Here is a 19854-nt window from a genome sequence, read left to right on the forward strand (position 1 = left end):
TCTGGTTTGAGATAAAGTGTCTAAACTTCTTGAGCAGACACTTGTACTTTATACACCATCTGAGTCCCTCGATCAGATTACAACCTTGTAATCACTCCCATATACGCCTGGTTCTCTCTAATCTACCCAAACCTTTCAATCAGATTGTTGCATCCAAGTGACTCCCACATAATGCCTAATTCTGTCTATAATCCATTTGAACCACTGGGTGAGTAAATCACTGCCAAACCTCACTTATTCTCTGTACGATTTAAACATTAAGAACAGATGAAAGCATGAAACAAAGCAAGGCAGCTTGGTACCTCAATCATTTCTCTACTGGAAATGGAAGAATTTGGGAAGGAATTTCAATCCTTCAAAAATGTTCCTCCTACCATGAGTCTCCAACTCACAAATCTTTTTCTCTCTGAACCCACTCCAACTTTCAATGTCTCTTGGACGGTAGGGTGACCAAAACAGCACATACTACTCAAAATGTGGTCTCACCGATGACACACAGTCAAATGTCTTCAAGATGCAACCCAGCACTTAATCAGCTTTGGACTATAAAGCTTCAGGAAATGGTCAATAATAGCCAATAATAGTCACTGAACCCAGGGCCCAGGTAATTTGGTGGAGTGCTATCTGCCCTGTGTGTGTACCCCCACACACGCAAACCCACACACGTCACTGCCCTCAGGAGAGCAAGAGCAAGGGAGAAAAATGGTTCCACAGATTTGAGCTCCCGAAATCAGGCGGTCCCGTTATATTTCCGTGCATTTTTTTCTTTTGTACCTTGACTTTGCTGTTGTCATTCCTTTCTCCACCAACCCCCTCCTGTTGTCTGGGTTCCGCTCTTCCTGTCGGAAATCACAAACTCCAGGTCAGCACCAACGCCAAGGATGAACCACGGCACTCACACACACACACACACTCATACACATCGCAGACTCATTTAGCAAAACACTTCAGCAGCCTGGGCAGAGGAGCAATTTCAAAGCATGACGCACAAGGCAGAGGTGTGTGCGGGGGGGAATGGGCCCACACACTGTATGACAACATCTGACTACTGAACCACCATGTTTTTATCATCTGCACCCCTCTGTTCCCATTACTCAGGGCAACAATAACCAAGCAACCAGCTCCGCACACGGCCAATCAAAGGGATGCTAATTAATTACATCCAACAAGAGATTCTTCCTTTCTCTTTTCTCTTCCTTCATTCTCTTTCTATTGTTTCTCTCTCTTTCTCTCTCTCTCTTATTTCTTTCCCTCTCTCATTCTCTATCATTTTTACGGGATCGACATCTTTATTTCTTTTTCTCCCATTCTCAGTGCAACTTTACAAGACTGGTATCTTTCTTTTTTTCTTTCTCTCTCTTTCTCACTCTGTCCAATTCTTAATCCACCTTTTTTCTCTTGTTTCAGCTCTATTTGATTTTCGTGCAGGGCTGATAGTATTCCAGGTCCCTTATTTCTCCTCTCTATCTGTCCATTTCTCAACTTTATACAGGACTGACAGGCATAGGAGCACAAAATAATCAGTCAATGGCCTTAAAGCCGTATCCCTCCCATTGATGTGAACTGCATCATTTCAATTTACGTTCTTAATTAAGCATGCTATAAAATAACTAAGATGCATAAGTGTTAGCCTGGCTCAGTTGGTACCATCTCGACTCTGAGTCAGAAGATCTTAGGTTTAAGTGAACTCACGAGAGCAAAGAGTTAAGATGGACCTTTGGTTTCTTGCACTTCCTTAGCTCCTTCTAAAATTGTGCCTGCATTCTTTAATCCTCTATAGTCATTGCCCTCTTCAGAGCAGAAATTTTTGATTCGATAGCAGAGCCTGACGAGATCAAAATCAGAACTTTTTTTTCTCATGAAACCAATTATTTTTAGAAATGGTTCTTTATCCTCAAGTGGTACAAAAAGGATGTGGTTAGTGAATCCAATGGCCGAGTGAATAGGTCATGGTTTTCGTCTTATATCTTGGATCTCCAAATATTTACAGTAGATGCTACCTCCCCCACCCCCTTCCTCCACACAAATAGAAACACTGAATATTTCACAATGATCCAGAGGAACAGAGAATGATTCATCTTACAATGGGGTTCCTTCCAGCAACAGCTGGGGCCAACGGCTGCCACATTTGGGGGTGGTGGGATGGGGAGGATTTGTTGCTGTTTTGCTCACCGTCCGTTATGTTACCTTCTGATTGCTGGCTGCTGGTCGCTAGCGGTGGGTCCCGCTTGTGCGTGGTTGAGGGCTCCTCCCGGAGGGTTTCGACCGACTTCGCCGTGGAGCCCTGGGTGCCGACCACCAAGGACGGACCACTTCCCACAGACTGCGATGTTGGGCCAAGAGAAGAAGATCATTTAGAGCTCATAGCACGAACCTGTCTACACACAGCATAAAAAACGAGAAAGATGAAAACATGCGGTCATTCGTTGTCACCAACTTGGCTCAGTCGGTAGCGCCCTGGCCTTTGAGTTAGAAGGTTGTGGGTTCAAGCCCCACAACTCACCATCCAGGCGGACACTCCAATGCAATGTTGAAGGTGCTGGATGCACTGTCCTTCAGATGAGACAGTAAACTGTGGTCCCCTCTGCCTGTTCAGGTGAAGGTTAAAGATCCCTTGCCTCCTGAGAAAAGAGTTTCTCCTCCACGTCCTGGTCGACAATCCTCAATATATTCATTCACTCAACGGCTGTTTGTGCGACATTGCTGCACTCGATTTGACGAGTTTCAATGTATTTCAACATCTAAATCTTTCAACACAACAGCACGGCACAGCTTAGAGGATAACCAATGCCCAAAATCATAATTTTGAGCAGTAAAACTAAGCAACGGTATTAGTTACAACGATCACTTTGCCTTCGTTGCTAAGTTACCAGCACTCCAAAATGACAATTGACATTTTTTGAGGTTTCAAATGATGATATTATCAAACCAACATCTTTCTGCAAACATTTGTACATTTCTGGTACATGAGGGTGCAGCGGAGATGACTGTAGTGAAGGAGAGATTATCTGGTGATGCTTTGACCCAACTTGCTTGGAAGAGCCGAGGACAGCCATTAAGATTAATAATAATAATAATACTCCTTGCATTTGACATAGCAACTTTCACGTCAGGAAAACGTCTCAAAGCCCAAGATGAACTTGCACATAGATCTTGCATATCCTTCACGCAGGATGATAGTGCACCCTGGAATGTCTTTCCGCCATGAAGGGCGCTATACAAGTGTAATTTGTTGCGTCTCGGAGTGCCGCACTGTTGTGAGATTGGACACCAAGCAAGGATATTTTCCCATGATTTTGCATGTACACTCGCAAAACGTTATGATATAAATTTAGTGCAATATATATATATTATTCCTTGCATTTGATTTAGGGCCTTATCACATCGTCCTGACGTCTCAAAGCGCTTCACAGAATATACTGCAAAGTGAATTGACTGTATACTTTGTGGGCGAAACACGGCAGACAATTGCACACAGCAGTGACCCATCATGGATTGAGTAAACAAATTATTATTTAAAAACAATTTTTGCACGCCACAAATTTTTTTACCCCCAGAAAAGCAATCTGCCAACCAGGTTCCTACTTGCTGCTAGATGAACAAAGACATGTGGATTAAGGAAACTTGCCCAACGTTTCACCCTGCCAAACCCAAGGCTTCTCGCTTGCGAGGCGAGTGCTCTAACCACTGAGCAATAGGTACGCTGCACAGTGGAATTCATGTGAGCGGGGGGAGGAGGAAGAAAATCCGTGACTTAACAAAAAAAAACTCGTGGATATTTATCGTGGGTTAATCTCCCAAATAAAGTTTTTGGTTACATTTAAAATGTTGAAAACAAACAGGAAGCTATGAGTAATAAAACACACAGGCTTTATTAGCTCAGAGCTTCCAAACACTGTTTGTAGAATGTGATAAATGTTTTCATGAACTTTGACAACAACAGACATTATTTATCCTCGAGTTCAAATAATAAATGTTTTCTTTTTAAATGAACTCTGCAGTTTTGTGCTCACTCCATCGCAAACATTTCACTTCAACGACCTTCAAAGGTTAAAAAAAAGCCTTATGTTTCTTATAGAAGGGAATAAAACACATTTAATAATTTTTCTTCTTTAAAAACAAAATTCTAATGCAAATCACGTCAGCAAATCACAAATGCAGTTTCAATGTTTAGTCAATGACTAAACTGAACTGCAAATACAAATAATATCAATTTAATTTTCTCATGTTATGAAAACAAACACGTTGCTCAGTGTTGCTTATAAAACAATAATAACCCTTGCATTTGACATAGTTCCTTTCATGTCAAGAGGATGTTTCAAAGCGCTTCACAGGATTAACTGTAAATCCTGAAAGTACAAAGGCAGAGCCAATTTTGTGCACAACATCATCCCACAAACAATCAATTAAATCAATGACCAGTTTTATTTGGGGTAATGTTAATCAGGATACCAAGAAAGAGAAATTCCCTTCTCTTTTCAATTCAGATTCCACTGGACTGTTGATAAGTTAAATGTCAAAAGGTCGTTAAATTGGATTGAATTGAATCCATGTTACTTAACACCATAGGTTTTAATTAACCTGTCATAACATAAACCTTTGCCAAATATTTTTCTTCTGAAAATTATGTTTAACACTGAAATATGTAAATTGAATATAAATGCAGTGCCTTCATTTTGTATTGAGGGTACATTGATACAGAAACTCTACTGTGCTTGGCTGGATGGCATAGGGATTGGATATCTCCCCCTTCCTAACTCTTATCAGTCATTTGACTGTTTCTGGGACATTGCTGTGCGCAAATTAGCTGCCTCGATTCACCTCTGAAATACACAATCACTGCACTTTACAGTAAATACTATACATAATCAGTTACATTTATATAACTCCTTTCACGTCAGGAAGATGCCTCAAATCGCTTCACAGCGCTAATTCCCACGAAGCGCTTTGAGACTCCTTCCTGATGTGAAAGTCGCCATTATTAAATGCAAATGCAAGGATTGTACACAACTGCAAAATCCTACAATAATTCCATACTTCACTTCTTCCCTAATTCCGGTGGGGGCTCCTACACTCTAAACATCAGGAGGGGGAAAGCTCAGTATGGGGATCCTATGGCACATACAAGGCCTGGTTATTTATTGGGGAAATGGACTTGGGTTCAGAGTTTGCAGTGTGACTGAACAACTGAGCAATTGAAATCACAACTACTGTTTGCTACCATCAGTTTATGTTGCAAATGACTTCTCTTATTGGCAGGATCCCATGCTATGACATTCTGTAGTGTGCTGTTAGGAAACAGTCTATTTCAGTCCTCATTGTGTTTCTTTACTGGAAATTAAAATGTAACCTTAACCCACACGAAAAACTAAGCCCAAACAGTTTGAATGCAGCGCCTAAAAGACTTCAGAGCTCTTCCCAGATACAGTGATTGTTACCACATGCAGTGACTCTGTATTTGTAGGCAAACAAGGCAGTCAATTTGCATTCAGTAAAGTCCCACAAACAGAGTGAGGATGGAATGGGTTAATGTACCTGTTAATGTTAATGCTAATGTTTCACTCACAAAATATATAGTCAATCCATTTTACAATCTATTCTGTGAAGCGCTTTGAGCCGACTCAACAAAATGATCAGGCACTTTATCAAATACAAGGATTATTAGTATTATTATTACTATTTTTATTACCTAGAGGGGGACGCATTGCTGGCTGGGGCAGGCGCCGGGAGAAACTCTCTTCTCTTTTCGATCCGATCAGAGGACAGACAACTCTCAGCTTAATTTTTCATCTGAAGGACTTATCTCTGACCATTCCTGTTCTCGCATCACTGCACCAGAATGTTAGCGTGGACTCTAAACTCAACTTGACATTGCCAGTGAGGGATACAGGTTTTGAGCGACAGGCGACATTCAGACCTGAACATGGAGCCTCTGTGATGAGAGGAGTTGGGCTCTCTTCGCACTTCCACTCCCATCACTGTGAAACGTTAAAAGCGCGCCACGCACCTGCTTTCCTTCTCCCACGTTTCCCGCTGGGGTTTTCTTCCCACTCTCTGAGCTCGCAGCTTTGCCCAACAGGCTTTCATCTGTTGCGCCCACTGTACCTCTGCCCGCAGACACCGTACAATAGGGTGAGCTGACCATCCGTTCCATCCCAGCATCTTTGTGTTCCATTTCGATTACTTTCTCACTGGTCTCCAACAGGTTCTGCCTGGCTCCTTCCTTCACCCTCTCCATTTCTTCCATCGGGGCCCCATCCTCTTTCCTCCCTTCCTCCCCTGCCCACCAAGCCTCTGCCGTCGGTCTCGCCGCCCCATCGGCCCAGTCCCCAGGCTGGGCGCTCCCCTCAGGCCCCTCCGGAGCAGCCGCCATACTCTCCTCCATCCTTCTTGCCAGTTTCTCGGCTTCACCCACTTTCAGCCTGGCCTCCAGCGACGCACACTCCGAGTGCAGTGACTCTTTCTTGGTCTCGGCCACTATCCCGCCCGACTCCTTGACCGTCTCCTCTATCACCGAGATGGCTGCCTCGTCCTTAACTTTCTTCGCGTCTTCCATACTCTTCCTGGCCTGCTGGTCCTGGCTGGTTCTGAGAACCTCTTTAGCCTCCTCTGCCCTGCGCTGGGCATCAGCAGCTTTATCTTCCACCTCTACCTTCAGCCTTTTCTGAAGTTCCAATTCTTTCGTCCTAAGCAACAACAAACAACAACAACTTGTCAAGAAGAATAACAACTGCCGGGGCTAGTGGTGGGTACGGAGCAAGGGGGGAAACAGGGAGGTGAAAACAGGCATGTTTGAAGAGTTAGGGCAGGACTTGAAGCTAGATAGAGATAGAGAGGGGTTGAGGGAGGGAGTTCCAAAGTTAGGGGTGTAGAATTGGAAGCTTAGCCACTAATTTTGAGGAGGAATGTGGAGCAAGGTGAGGCGAGGGTGGGGGGGGGGGGGGGGGGGGGTGGAGCTGGGGGTAGGATAGGAGGCTAAAATCATGAGGAAAGTTTAGACAAAGAAAGCTCTTCAGGCCATTTGATCTCAAATGATACTAAATGGCAATGAGAAAATAAACCCAGAACACTATTTCCAGATACCCCAAGGCAGCAGAAGAAGAGCTTTGGGTTTCAAAGGGGCAATTTCAACACAGACATCAGATTCCTACTTACTGCAAGGTGAACAGAAGTGTGTGGAGTAATGAAACTTGCCTAAGGTTTCATCCTGCCTGGGAATCAAACCTTGGTCCTCTCGTTTGCGAGGCGAATGCGCTAACCACTACGCCTCAGGACTCCACCTATTGTCGGTCCCTGGTGTATTACAGTAAATCACTCAGTTAGATGATTTAGTAGGAATTCACATACATGTTTGTCAGGTTGTGCTTGGCGTTGAGGTACTGCTGGTGGCATTGCAGACATGCCTGTTCCAGTTTGCCGACTGTTTTATCCCAAGACTCTTTAATTGGCGACAAGCGATGAAGCTTCTGCACAACACTCAGCATCAGCTGCTTGAGCTCCTTCTTCAGCTCCTTAAGATGGTCAAACAAAAGAGGGTAAAGGTCATGATACACCTCACCACTTAAAACTCGAAACCAAGTCACGTGTGGTTGTCAGGTACTCGAGGGCTGTCTGCTGAGCAATAGGCAAAGGCGATGGGCGAGTCTCCTTTCTGGAGAGACAATTATGGCTGTGCAAAGATTTCTGAAAAGCACAGGCCCTTCATTTGAGCTCAAATTTCCACCTGATCCTCGGCTATTTGAGACCATTTTGCCACCAAGCAAGATTGAACATAAGAACATCGGAATTTGCTAGACAATAAAAGACCAAGGTCCATCCAGTTCGCCTTCCACCATCCTGCCAATCGGCTGTCATGTCATGTCCCAAATTATATATTATATCCCGAGATAATATTTCCTAACAAAAATCTATCTACACAGATTGCACAGAATCATGGAAGATTCTTACGTTCAGCCTCAACTTGGAAACTCTTTAAGAACTGCAGGCAAAAAAACAACAGCCTCTGACCAGGAGCAGGTGGAGACTCGTGCGGAATATAAATACTAGTGTGGACTGGTCGGGCCCAGTGTCCTGTTTGCGTGCTCCGCAGTGTGCGTCTAAGACTTAAAACCGAACATTCTGCAGTTCTGGGAGACCAACATTTTAAGTCAAAATGGTATGGTCTGAGTAAGCAGGCTTAGGACTAGATGGAATTTTGGGCCAATTGTTGCCATGGATTATTACAAGGCATCTCATAAGGCCTCATGAACATTGAATATTAATTTACAACCGTCGAAAGAGGCCTGGCAATCTGATTGAATCTAAAATGAGCAGATAATAATCCCTCCAAAACCAAAAACAATAATAAATTGGTCATTTTCAATCTACGACTGTCTGTGGGACATTGCTGTGCGCAATTGGCTGCCGCGTTCGCCCACAAATATACAGTCAATTCACTTTACAGTGTGTTCTGTGAAGCGCTTTGGGACGTCCTCCCGACGTGAAAAGCGCTATATCAAATGCAAGGATTATTATTATTATACGACAGACTGCTGGCTTATTTCTGACCCCCTCAATGAGCTGCAAACATCATCGAATCCTGCTAGCTTCTCCATTGAGTCCTTCAGAATGCTACTGCACTCTTGTTCCACAGTAAAACAATTCAAGGCACAAAACAACACGTTGGAAATCAGCAGCTTCTATTTAACGCGGAAATAATTTGCCCTAGAATAAAGCATTATATTAGCAACAGGTTTATTATTATTATTCATAATAATACTGTAACGTACAACTCACCTCTGAATGTTCACATCACTGCCTGTGAAACTGAGTGGATGAATCATGCTTTTGGGTGGGACTAGTACAGGCTGTGAAGTAAGGGGTTTATTGGTGCCTGTGACCTCCATCTGCTCTGCCGTCATCATGAAGGTCACAGGTATGACTTTTGCACCGCATTTCGTGAACGTGTTTTCAAAAGGAATGGTCCAACACAGTCTGGAGTTCCATCACCAGTGCGTCACCTCCAACCATGTTCAGTGAGGACTGCACACTGCCTTGTTATTACAAGACACCGGGGAGAGTGGGGAGGGGGCCGAGAAGGGAAGGGGGTGGGTGGGGGTGTGCGGGTGGGTGGGAAACGGCCCATATTCAAAATTCTGTTGCCGTGACAGCAATCTCGACTGTCACGTCTCCAGAACGGTGGTGTCACCTCCAAAACGCGATTAGTATTTCTTTTGTTCCTCTCTGCCAAGTGGAATGCAAAAGAAAGAAGGAAAGAACGAAAGAAAGAAAGAAAGAAAGAAAGAAAGAAAGAAAGAAAGAAAGAAAGAAAGAAAGAAAGAAAGAAAGAAAGAAAGAAAGAAAGAAAGAAAGAAAGAAAGAAAGAAACAAACCAACAAACGACGGCTTTGACATCTTGCCTTGTCACATTTCACAGCATCGCTCTGAACGGGGCAGGTTTTAACAACCGTCCGTTGCCATGACAGCAATCCGCCACTTCTAAAGCCAGTGAATGCTGCCAGAGTGGTCCCTGCAAGACGACTGACAGGTATTAAAGCAACCATGAAATTGCTGTTGTTGACGATGCTGCGGAACTGTATGGAACCTCATCCTTGCGTTAAGCGAATAACTTCAGGAACGCAGTGACCGTAGGTGACGGTAACAAGACGTAAGTGAGGCACTGCATTGCAGTGATTAATACCAACACTCTGCCTTTTAAAGGTCCGCTCTTCAAAGGGTGAACGTGGCAACCAATTTGCACACGGCAATGTCCCATTAACATCCACAAAGCGGGCGACCGATTTTATTTTTTCTGGGACCAAACGGACGGGCATCTGAGGTGGCATCTGTCGCCTCCTGTAGCCAAAGCAGTCGACGTTATACTTCACAGGTTACTGATCGGGGTGCTAACAGCGGAAAGTTGTTGCAAAGTTCAAAGCTCAAGCACTCACTCCTTGCATCGATGAGCACAAAATTGCATGCCCCCGCGCACAGACACGCGCACACATAAAAGCGAAAAAATAATAATCTTTGTATTTGATATAGCGCCTCGTCACATCGTTGAGAAATCTCAAAGCTCTTCACAGAATCTGCTGCAAATGAATTGACTGTGCATTTTGTGGGCAAAATGCATCAGCCAATTGCACAGCGCAGTGTCCCACACACGGTAGTGGATTGACACCACATTTTTTTTAAAAAAAAAGGAAACTTGCCTAAGGCACCCTGCCCAGGAATCGAACCCGGGTCCTCTTGTTTGCGAGGCAAGTGAGCTAACCACTCCTCTAGATGTCCCAAGATGGTTCATACAAACATCAAAGCAGATGAAAAGTGTACTGGATTCTGGAAATGTACCCCTTAGGACTTGGAGAATGTGGGATAGTTCATTGGGGTCTGCTATTTTCAAAGTGGTTTTGTTGGTTGCCATGGAGCCAGGCAGTCCGGGGACTATCTGATGTGACAGTTCAGATCGTAGTTTGCACAATGATGACGCGATTGCAAAACAATGTTGTCTTTGTTGTAAATGCGGCCTTTATTTTATCAGCTGAGAAAAATAATATAACGTTTAATTAGTGCATTCGATATAGCGCCACTTAACGGTTGTTGAGTCTGTAACAGCAATCGAGAAGGAAATAGCGTAAATACTTGGAGAAAAATAATATTGAACAGCCAGGGAATTGGATTAATGTGAATAGTTCCAGTGGAGAAGAGAGCACCCACGCAGGCTTAACGGGCCAAATGGCCTATTCCTGCGCTAACAATAATAATCCTTACATTTGTTACAGCGCTTTTCATGTGGGGAGGACGTCTCTAAGCGCTTCATGGGATCTGCTGCAAAGTAGAGCGGCCGTGTGTTTAACATTCTCAGTTCGATGTAAAATAAATTTGGGAGGTTCGTTATTTCATAATTCTGTGTGATCTCAAACGTTTAAGGCAAAATGTTCCCACCAGACTCACAATTGTTGTGCTAACTGCTAATTCCCAGAACTAACAGTTAGCACAACAACCGTGCAATCCACTTTAAGCAAATATATCCTAAAATTGTCACTGAGTGTTGCAACGGACACCATTATATTTGTAAAACAGGCTTTGAGTTTACAGATCACCCCACTTTGGCAGTTCTTAAAATCATAGAATATTACAGCACAGAAGGAGGTCATTCGGCCCATCGTGCTGTGCTGACTCTTCGGACGAGCTACTAACTAGTCCCACTGCCCCGCTCCTTCCCCATAGCCCTGCAAATTTTTCCTTTTCAAATATCTATCTAATTACCTTTTGAAAATTGTTATTGAATCTGTTTCTAGGCAGTGCATTTCAGACCGTAACAACTCTCTGTGTAAAATTTCTCCTCATTTCCCCTCTGGTTCTTTTGCCAATTATCTTAAATCTGCGTGCCTTGGTTACCAACCCACCGGCCAGTGGAAACAGTTTCTTCCAATTGACTCTATCAAAACCCCTCATAATTTTGAACACTTCTATTAAATCTCCCCTCAACCGTCTCTGCTCTTTTCAACTTTCAACTTTGCTTAAACTTTTGACTCTAAAGCTCCCACTGTCATCGCAGACAGCCTCAATTCTCCGGGGGTGGTTTTCTTTTGAACTGAATCAAACCTGTGTCCTCCACTGCCCTCTGCTGTCCTTTACCTTAAGGTTAATTGCCGTCGGCTGTTCGCTGCCGCTGTATGCTGAATCCACTCTCTGAAGAGATGACATGAATGCCTCGGCTTGCACGTTTAATTGGTTCACCTTAAAGAAAAGTCACGCACACGATACATTAGTGGACCGGGAATATAAACGGAGAATCTTCATTTAAAGCTTAAAGCGAGAGAAACACCAAGAGAAAGGAAAGGAAAGTTCCTTGTGAACCCCCTGAACATCATTATTGTGGTTCATCATGCCACCAACGTTATTCGATTCACTTTACAGTATATTCTGTGAAGCGCTTTGAGATGTCTTCAATGAGGTGAAAAGGCGCTATATTAAATGCGAGGATTATTATTATTAATATTATTCAACAGGAGGAATAACACCATGTCAGTGTGGCCCTTTACCTGACAAAACAATATTTGCATGAATTGGCATATGTATTTTAAAATAAATAAATAATAATTTGCTTTCTCAATCCATGACTGTTTGTGGGACACTGCCGCGATTTGCTCATAAAGTATACATTCAATTCACTTTACAGTATCTACTGTGAAGCACTTTGAGATGTCTCGAAAACGTGATAAGGCGTTAAATCAAATGTAAGCAATATTATTATTACATGTCCCTAAACAATGCACAATTACTTAAAGCAACTAATATAAGCGAGTGCTATCATGGGCTTTGGCTATGGATTCATCCCTCACCCCCTTACCATCTCTTCGATAGTCGTCTGGAAGAGTGTACTGTTCCTCTCAATTTTAATGTGACTCAGGGCTTGTTGGAAAAGATCTTCTTGCTCTTCACTGAGCAGCAGTCCACAAACAGGGCTGGACAGCCCTTCGACACTCTCTATCTGCTGACACAACAGGATCAAAATACCAGTAAGTAACCAGTCATTGCCAAATGGTGACAAAACTTTGGTGTGTAGATGTCATTGGGTGAAGGAGTGTTGACACTCACTGTGTTGGCTTGGGGAGGTATGTGTGGGGTTAGTGGGTGGTCAGTTTGTGTCTTTCATCTGTAGCTCTCAAAAGTGTTGATTAATACACTCCTGGATCGCTGTTCATGACCCACCCAGTTGTTGGCACATTGATCAGCCTGGGACTCAATGCCGTTCCCTTTTCTTGATCTTGATCAGCACCTTGGGATGTCCTTCCGATGTGAAAGGCGCTATACAAATGTAATTTTGTAATGTACAGCAATAAGAAGGCCAAGGAGTGGTATCAAGATCCAGGATCCACAAAGTGGGTGAAAGGGCTTAAAACCATCCAACTCAGGCTCAACAATAATTATTGTCAAGCGCTTTGAGCCATCTTGACATGATGAGTTGCTATTAAAATGCAAGTTCACTCCCAAAATATAGTCAATCCACTCTACAATATATCCCGTAAAGCGCTTTGAGATGTCTCAACGACGTGATAAGGTCCTATATCATTATTATTATCATCAATATTACAAGGATTATTGTAAGACTTTTTTCTCAATGGTAAACCCAGTTAACCTTGCGCTTATGTTGTTGGATGTCAGCTATGCTGTTGTGTAACAGCCGTTATGGAAGCCCATACTGGGTCCTGTATCAACCTTAGAGAAGAAGGATTTGTGACCCTCGTTAGAATGGCCTGAAAGATTTACCTGAACTGCTTGTATTTCGGACTGAAGCGAGCTCCGTGGCCATGCAGGGAAGACGTTAGAGATTCCAGCTGAGGGTTTTCCCAGACCGATTTTACATCTGTTCCCAAAGGTGAAAACAATATTTTTTTTAAGTGCACATGTGACAACGATAACAACAACTTGCATTTATATAATGCCCTTCTCACGGGGTAGCGTCCCAGAGCACTTGTCAGTGACGAAGTCTGATGCCGAGTCAGGGGGAGAGAGAGGGGGGAACGTAATTGTAAACACGATCAAAAAGGAAGGTGTTCAGGCGGGATTTTAAGGTAGGGAGGGAGAAGCTTCCAGTGCTTCTGTTAACAGCCCATCTAAGCCTGCAGTCGGTGTGGACAAGAAAGTGGCACATTGTCAAAGTTGGGGTGATATATTCATTAACAGTAGCCAATTTCTCATTCAAACCATGAAGGTAGATATCCTGCATTGTGAGGAATAATCTCCCCATCTTTTTCTTTCTGTTTGAAAAATTCCCCTCCGTCCATTGTGAAGTGCTCTTTGAGATGTTCATCTTATGTAAAAAGGCGTTATGTAAGGGTAAGTAGTTGCTCAGAGGTGTACGGCTCGTGAGCTCTGACAAAGAGGCCCCTGCAGTTCACACAACCCGTCTGATATCTGTGCTTGCTGGGAGACTGTCACCTGCATCTGTTTTGAAAAAGTAAGAGTCAATCTCTGAAAGCTGTCTGCGTCAATCACCGTTTGTTTTCTGTGGTACCTCGACATAAAAACCACAGCGACAGAAGCAAAGCTACCACAGCAACACCATGTATCTAACCATTACCCTGCTCATTGGAATAAGAGCATTTTTGTCTTGTGCAGAATCCCAACCTTCTTTCCTTACCTCACACATGTACGATTGGCGGAAGGTCACTGTTTAAAACCTGAATATTTCAAGCGCCAGAGCTCATTTGAAAGGCGGAATGGACGAGAAAATAATAAGAATCCTTACATTTGATATATTGTCTTATTACGTCGTTGATACATCTCAAAGCGCTTCACAGAATATACTGTAATTGACTGTATATTTTGTGGGCGAAATCAAAATGCATTGATTCTGCGCGTCCGTTGGTCTAGACTCTGTGACTTGCAATTTTCTCAGTTCAATAAGTTTGATGTGTTGTATGACACCCAATTTTGTTATTTTTCCCTTTCTCTCTCGGCAATACAATTTACATGGGGGTGGGGGGGTTTTCGGATCGAGAGGACGTCTTAAAGCGATTTACGCAAATATTGGCAAATTTAGTGGGAAACTAGGGTATGGGTGGGGTGCGGAGTGGGAAAGACGACCAAAAGCACAGTCAGAGGTTGTGTCGAGACTGGCTTTGAGAGTGGGGTGGGAGGCAGTGTTACTCTGTACATCATGAGAAGGTGAGGTGAAGGTGTGTGTGTGCGGGGTGGGGGGAGGCAAGAGGAGTGAGAAAAATGATTAAAAACACTAATGGATTACTTGACAAAACTCGACAGTGCGGAATTGTGTTTCTTGGCATTGCAGCTGCTGTCAGACTTACGTAAAGAAATCTTGACAAATCTTTCCTCGTGACCTCTCAACTCAGTACGCAATCCCTGAAAGCAATAAGCGTAGAGTTATTCCTTTCGTGAATTACTCGTGGATAACAGATGAAACAACAATGCTAACTCGTTTATTGTTGGCTTATACATGGAGTCCTGTAGCACAGTGGTTAGCACACTAGCCCCGCAAGCGAGAGGAACTGGGTTCGATTCCCGGGCAGGGCGAAACCTTAGGCAAGTTTCCTTATTCCACACTCCTCTGTTTGCCTAGCCCTAGGTAGGAGGCCGGTTGTTAGTCAATTGGAGGATCTCTTTCTGTGGCAAAATTCCTTAAAAAAAATGTTATCATTCAGTCCACGACTGCTTGTGGGATCCTGCTATGTGCAATTGGCTGCTGTGTTTTGCCCACAAAAAATACACAGTCAATCGACTTTACAATATATTCTGTGAAGCCCTTTGAGATGTCTCTGTGACGTGATAAGGTGCTATATCAAATACAAGGATTATTATTATTTTTATTGTTGGCTTAGACATGTAAGACATTCCTTTTCATATGGGAACAGACTATTAACAGTCGTTCAGGCTTAACTAGAAGAAAGAAGGCAGCCTTATTTAAAGACAGCTGCATCTGTTACAAAACCCTGGCACAAGCTCTGTCCAAAACTACTCCACTTACCTCGATTACTCTGGAGCTTTCTGAAATGGAAACCTTCAGTTCTTCGTTCAGAATGGTTTTCTGCAACATCGTAAAGGAGAGAAATTGCTATTTAATAGTGACGTTAATGGGTGAGTCTCACATAAGGCGCCACCAACAAAGAAACAGATCAGAAGGGGGCTGGTGGCATCCACTTGATCAGGTCATCCATTTCTGCTTGGGTCAGCAGAAACTGATCGAGAGTTGCAAACCCCGCCCCCCCACCCCTTCTTAGCCAGGGAATGTTAAAGCAAAACCCCTTTCTGTACTGGTTAACTCTGGCTATTTAACATAGGGTCTCCTTGGCTCCCCCAGCCTTCCACAAGCCACAGCTTCAATCAGCTGAACCATTGGGGGGGAGGGTCCAGTACCCACTTACCTGTAAAAGGCTGAAAAAATTAAGGCATTACATTCCATGCATACCTCGAAAATCAGAGCGTCTTTTGAAATCAGCAGGCTCTGTGCTTCGTGGATCTGCTTCTGTAAAAGATCCCAAGTGAAACTTGCTTATTAATCTGAATATTAATTGCTTATCGAGTCACAGCTTTTGAAACGTCCTCCCAAGGTGAAAGGCGCTATATCAAATGTAAGGATTATTCTTAATTGATATTGGATACATTCATTCCCAGTATTTTCTTTCTTCACACAATCAGTAAAACCCAGGCTCAAACCCTGCAAAGATTTCCTTACTGTGAGCTCTGCGTTGACTGTTAATAGTTCGTCTACCCGATACTTCAGCTGCCGTTTCCCCCTCATGGCCTTTTCATTCTGCAACGGAAAGAAAGTACGATTGTTTTATAACAAATAGAATTAATTGGCCAAAGACTTTACCCGATAGCAGACAAAGAATCCCTTGCATCTGATGTAGCACCTTATCACATTGACGGAACATCTCTGAGTCTTTCACCGGATTTTTACTGTCAAGCAGTGACTGTGTATTTGTAGGTGAATGTTGCAGCTGATTTGCACACAGCAGCAATAATAATAATAATAATCCTTGCATTTGATATAGCACCTTATCAAGTCTGCGAGATGTCTCAAAGCGCTTGAAGGATATACTGTAATGTGTAGTGACTGTATGTTTTGTGGGTGAAAGGTGGCAGCCAATTGCGCACAGCAATGTCCCAATGAAACCTAACCGAAAAGTTAAGTCTTAAGGTAGGTTTTTTAATAGCAAAGAGGGAGGGGGTGAGGCAGAGGGACTCTGGGAGGGAGATACAGAGAGTGGGGCAGAATAGCAATTCAAGCGGGAGGCGTGAAGCAGGCCAGTGTTAGCTGAGCAGAGGGCTAAGTAGGTACATAGGAACAGGACGAGGCCATTCAGCCCTTCTAGCCTGTTCTGCAATTTAGTAGATCATGGCTGATCTGGACCTCAACTAATCCTTTCATTTCCAATTTCCTGCTTTCTCCCCATATCCCTTAATCCCCTGACCTACCAAAAATCTATCAACCTCTTGAAGGTGTGGATGGATCCAGGATCCACGACCTTTTGCGTGAGAGAATTCCAGATTTTTACCATCCTTTGAGTGAAAAAATGCTTCCTGATTTCACTCTTAAATGGCCAGGTTCTAATTCTAAGACTAGACCCCCCCTGTTTTGGATTCCCCCACCAGAAGAAATAGCTTCTCTGTATCTATCCTATCGAATCCCTTTGTCTTCTTAAACACCTCAATCAAATCACCCCTCAACCTTCTAAACTCAAGGGAATACGATCCAAGTTTACGCAGCCTTTCCTCGTAACTTAACTCTTTTAGGCCTGGTAACATTCTGGTGAATCTGCGCTGCACCCCCTCCAAGGCCAATATATCTTTCCTGAGGTGTGGTGCTCAAAACTGAACTCAGTACTCCAGATGGGGTCTGACTAATGCTCTATACAGCCGAAGCATCATTTCTTCCCCTTTATATTCCATGGCCTCTTGAGTTAAAGGCCAACATTCCATTCGCTTTTTTGATTACTTTAGGAACAGATGGCAGTTTTTCTTAATACTGTAAATTCCTGGTAATTCATCACTCCGAGGGAAACAGGCACAGGGACGAGTTATCCAGAGTGACGAGTTAGGCATATTTCATAAATACATAAGTAAACAAGGCCGTGATATTGACAGCATGATGACTTAAGTGGTAGTGACAAGTTAAACCAGGATCGAGTTATCAGCAATTTATTGCCTGCATTAGGGATTGGATTAGAGTCCTACTCCTTTTACTGCTCATATTAACAGCAGGCTGACCCCACTGATGTAGAAACAGTACCCACCTCTTCACACAGTAAACACATTTTGGCAACCAGAGTCTCATTCTCCTTTTTCTAAAACAAATGAGAACATGATTATCCACAGCATGCACGCACTTTATTAACACACCGCTTTTACTAAACCAATAGGGATTTCAAACTAAAAGCTAGCTGGCTTCCCTATGATTCAACAGCTCAACAACTACTTGAATTTATATAGCACCCTTCGCGCCAGGCAGCATCTAGCAGTACACCCCTCTCCCGTTCGTATCTTATTAGCCCTCTGGGATGCTACTCCGCATGAAGGGCGCTGTATAAATGCAAGCTGCTTTTGTTGTATTCAAAAAAATTTGTATTGCAGTTAAACGCTGATGTCGGTATTGTACTTTGCTGCTTGGGGCCGAGTCGGAGGGGTAGAGAGAGTTCCAGAGGTGACTAGCGTAGCAGCTAATCATTTTAATGTGACATTAGTGAGCATCTCTCCCTATGTATCTATTGTGTCCAAAGACATCCCCACTATGACGTGGGTTAGGCAGGCAGGACTATCCACAGTCTTTGTCTGGGACTCGTACCAGTTCTTTGCAGCACGTCTGCAGGTGGTAAGCTTTCTCTTGTGCTTCCCTTGCTGTGCTCTTTACATCTTCCAACTCTTCCGCCATGGACCTTATACTGCGCAGCGTCTGATGAGAGCTGAAAGGTATAAGTCACACCTTTACCTCGGTAGTGAGTGAAAAAACCCAATTCTCTCCCTTTCCCCCACTTTACTTCTCTCCCGAAAACTGTGACATATTGCGACACGCTTCCCAAAGCAGGTTTCCAGCTGAAACTAGACAGTGGGGCTATTTTTGGGGTCCATGACAGATGTCAGTCAATGTTTGCACAGCAATGTCCCTCAAACTTCAGGTTTGAAGAGGAAGATCATTTGATGCAGGGATGCATTAGTCCTGTGAGACCCAGAAGGTGAGGAAGCTGATCTGAACACAGCTGGGCCTGCCTCTACTCATTTTCAGGCCGGGGCAATAGTGTCACAGTGTCCGATACGACAGGATATCTATTGCATCTGTCACTCCCACTGATACAGAGAGGCAGTGGGAACAAAAAACTGAGATAAATCACTATTTTTGTAAGATTGTTGCGCGCGCACACAAACACACACAAACACACACACAAACAACAAAAGTACGCATCTTCTGGAAAACTAAAAGTACAATTTACTCGCGAGTGGCTTTGTATTTTTTCTTTGCAGAATGTTGGCGACGTTTCACACCACTTTCCTTTACGCTAATTACAAGACGCGAAAAGAAAGCCCCAATTTCAGCCCAACAACAAAAACAACAACAACTGGATCTGGTCAGGGTCAGTAGGAAACAAAATAAAACCAGACACGAGTATCATTGTCGTCAAGGTACCTGGTCAGCTGGTTCTTCAGCTTTGCAAGTTCCTCGGTCAGTTGTAAATTGGCCTCATCGGACATCTCCATCGCTTTCTGAAGGCTTCGGTTTTGCTCCGTCAGTTTCTGCTTTGCAAATTGCAGATCTGCAACACTGTTCATCAATTCATTCCTTTCTCTATAAAGAGAATGAGAGATTGCTCGAAGGAGAGGCAAATTACACTCTGCGTGTAATAGTTATTTCTGTGAGAGCATCGGGAGATATAGAGAGAGGGATCTATCTACGACAGCAATAACAACTTGCATTTATATAGCGCCCCTTGTGCAGGAGAGCGTCTCGGAGCGCTGAACAGTGGCGGGATTGGACACCGAGTGAGGGGGAAGGGTGAGGTGACCATAGACACGGTCAAAGAGGTAGGTCTCTTAAAGATTTAAAGATGGACAAACAGGGAACGAGGCTAAGGGATTGAGGCAGGAGTATTAAAACGAGAAGTTCATTCGTGATCAGAACAAAACAGAATAAAAACCTTAACTTCAGCCAGCGATGACAAAAACTTTATAAAGTTTAAATTGTTCCCACCCAAAAAATATGATGTCAGAACAAGAAGTTGCAGATTGAATGCCTCTTTACTAATGTAGAACCAGATAGCACAGAAGACGAAGACGAAGAAGAAGAAGAAGAAGAAGAAGACATTTGGCTCATCTTGTCTGTGTGGTCACTTTTTAAAAGAGCAATCCTTTCAG

General features: G+C 43.5%; 1 protein-coding gene across 1 annotated transcript; it reads right to left on the reverse strand.

Annotated features, from left to right (window-relative positions):
* Positions 1 to 389: 389 nt before the first annotated feature.
* LOC121850336 (inositol 1,4,5-triphosphate receptor associated 2-like) lies at positions 390 to 19272 on the reverse strand. Its single transcript, XM_042341558.1, has 14 exons — positions 19130 to 19272; positions 18293 to 18410; positions 17745 to 17795; positions 16181 to 16258; positions 15914 to 15970; positions 15473 to 15532; positions 14735 to 14850; positions 13255 to 13351; positions 12335 to 12475; positions 11620 to 11721; positions 7348 to 7511; positions 6008 to 6686; positions 2173 to 2323; positions 390 to 839 (listed from the first exon to the last, which is right to left on the reverse strand). The coding sequence occupies exons 1-14, from the start codon at positions 19270 to 19272 to the stop codon at positions 676 to 678; spliced, it is 2121 nt and encodes a 706-aa protein (XP_042197492.1). The 3' UTR covers positions 390 to 675.
* Between the last annotated feature and the right edge of the window lie 582 nt (positions 19273 to 19854).

Source organism: Callorhinchus milii, unplaced genomic scaffold (assembly GCF_018977255.1).
Source record: "Callorhinchus milii isolate IMCB2004 unplaced genomic scaffold, IMCB_Cmil_1.0 Scaffold17, whole genome shotgun sequence".
Taxonomy (NCBI): Eukaryota; Metazoa; Chordata; class Chondrichthyes; order Chimaeriformes; family Callorhinchidae; genus Callorhinchus; species Callorhinchus milii.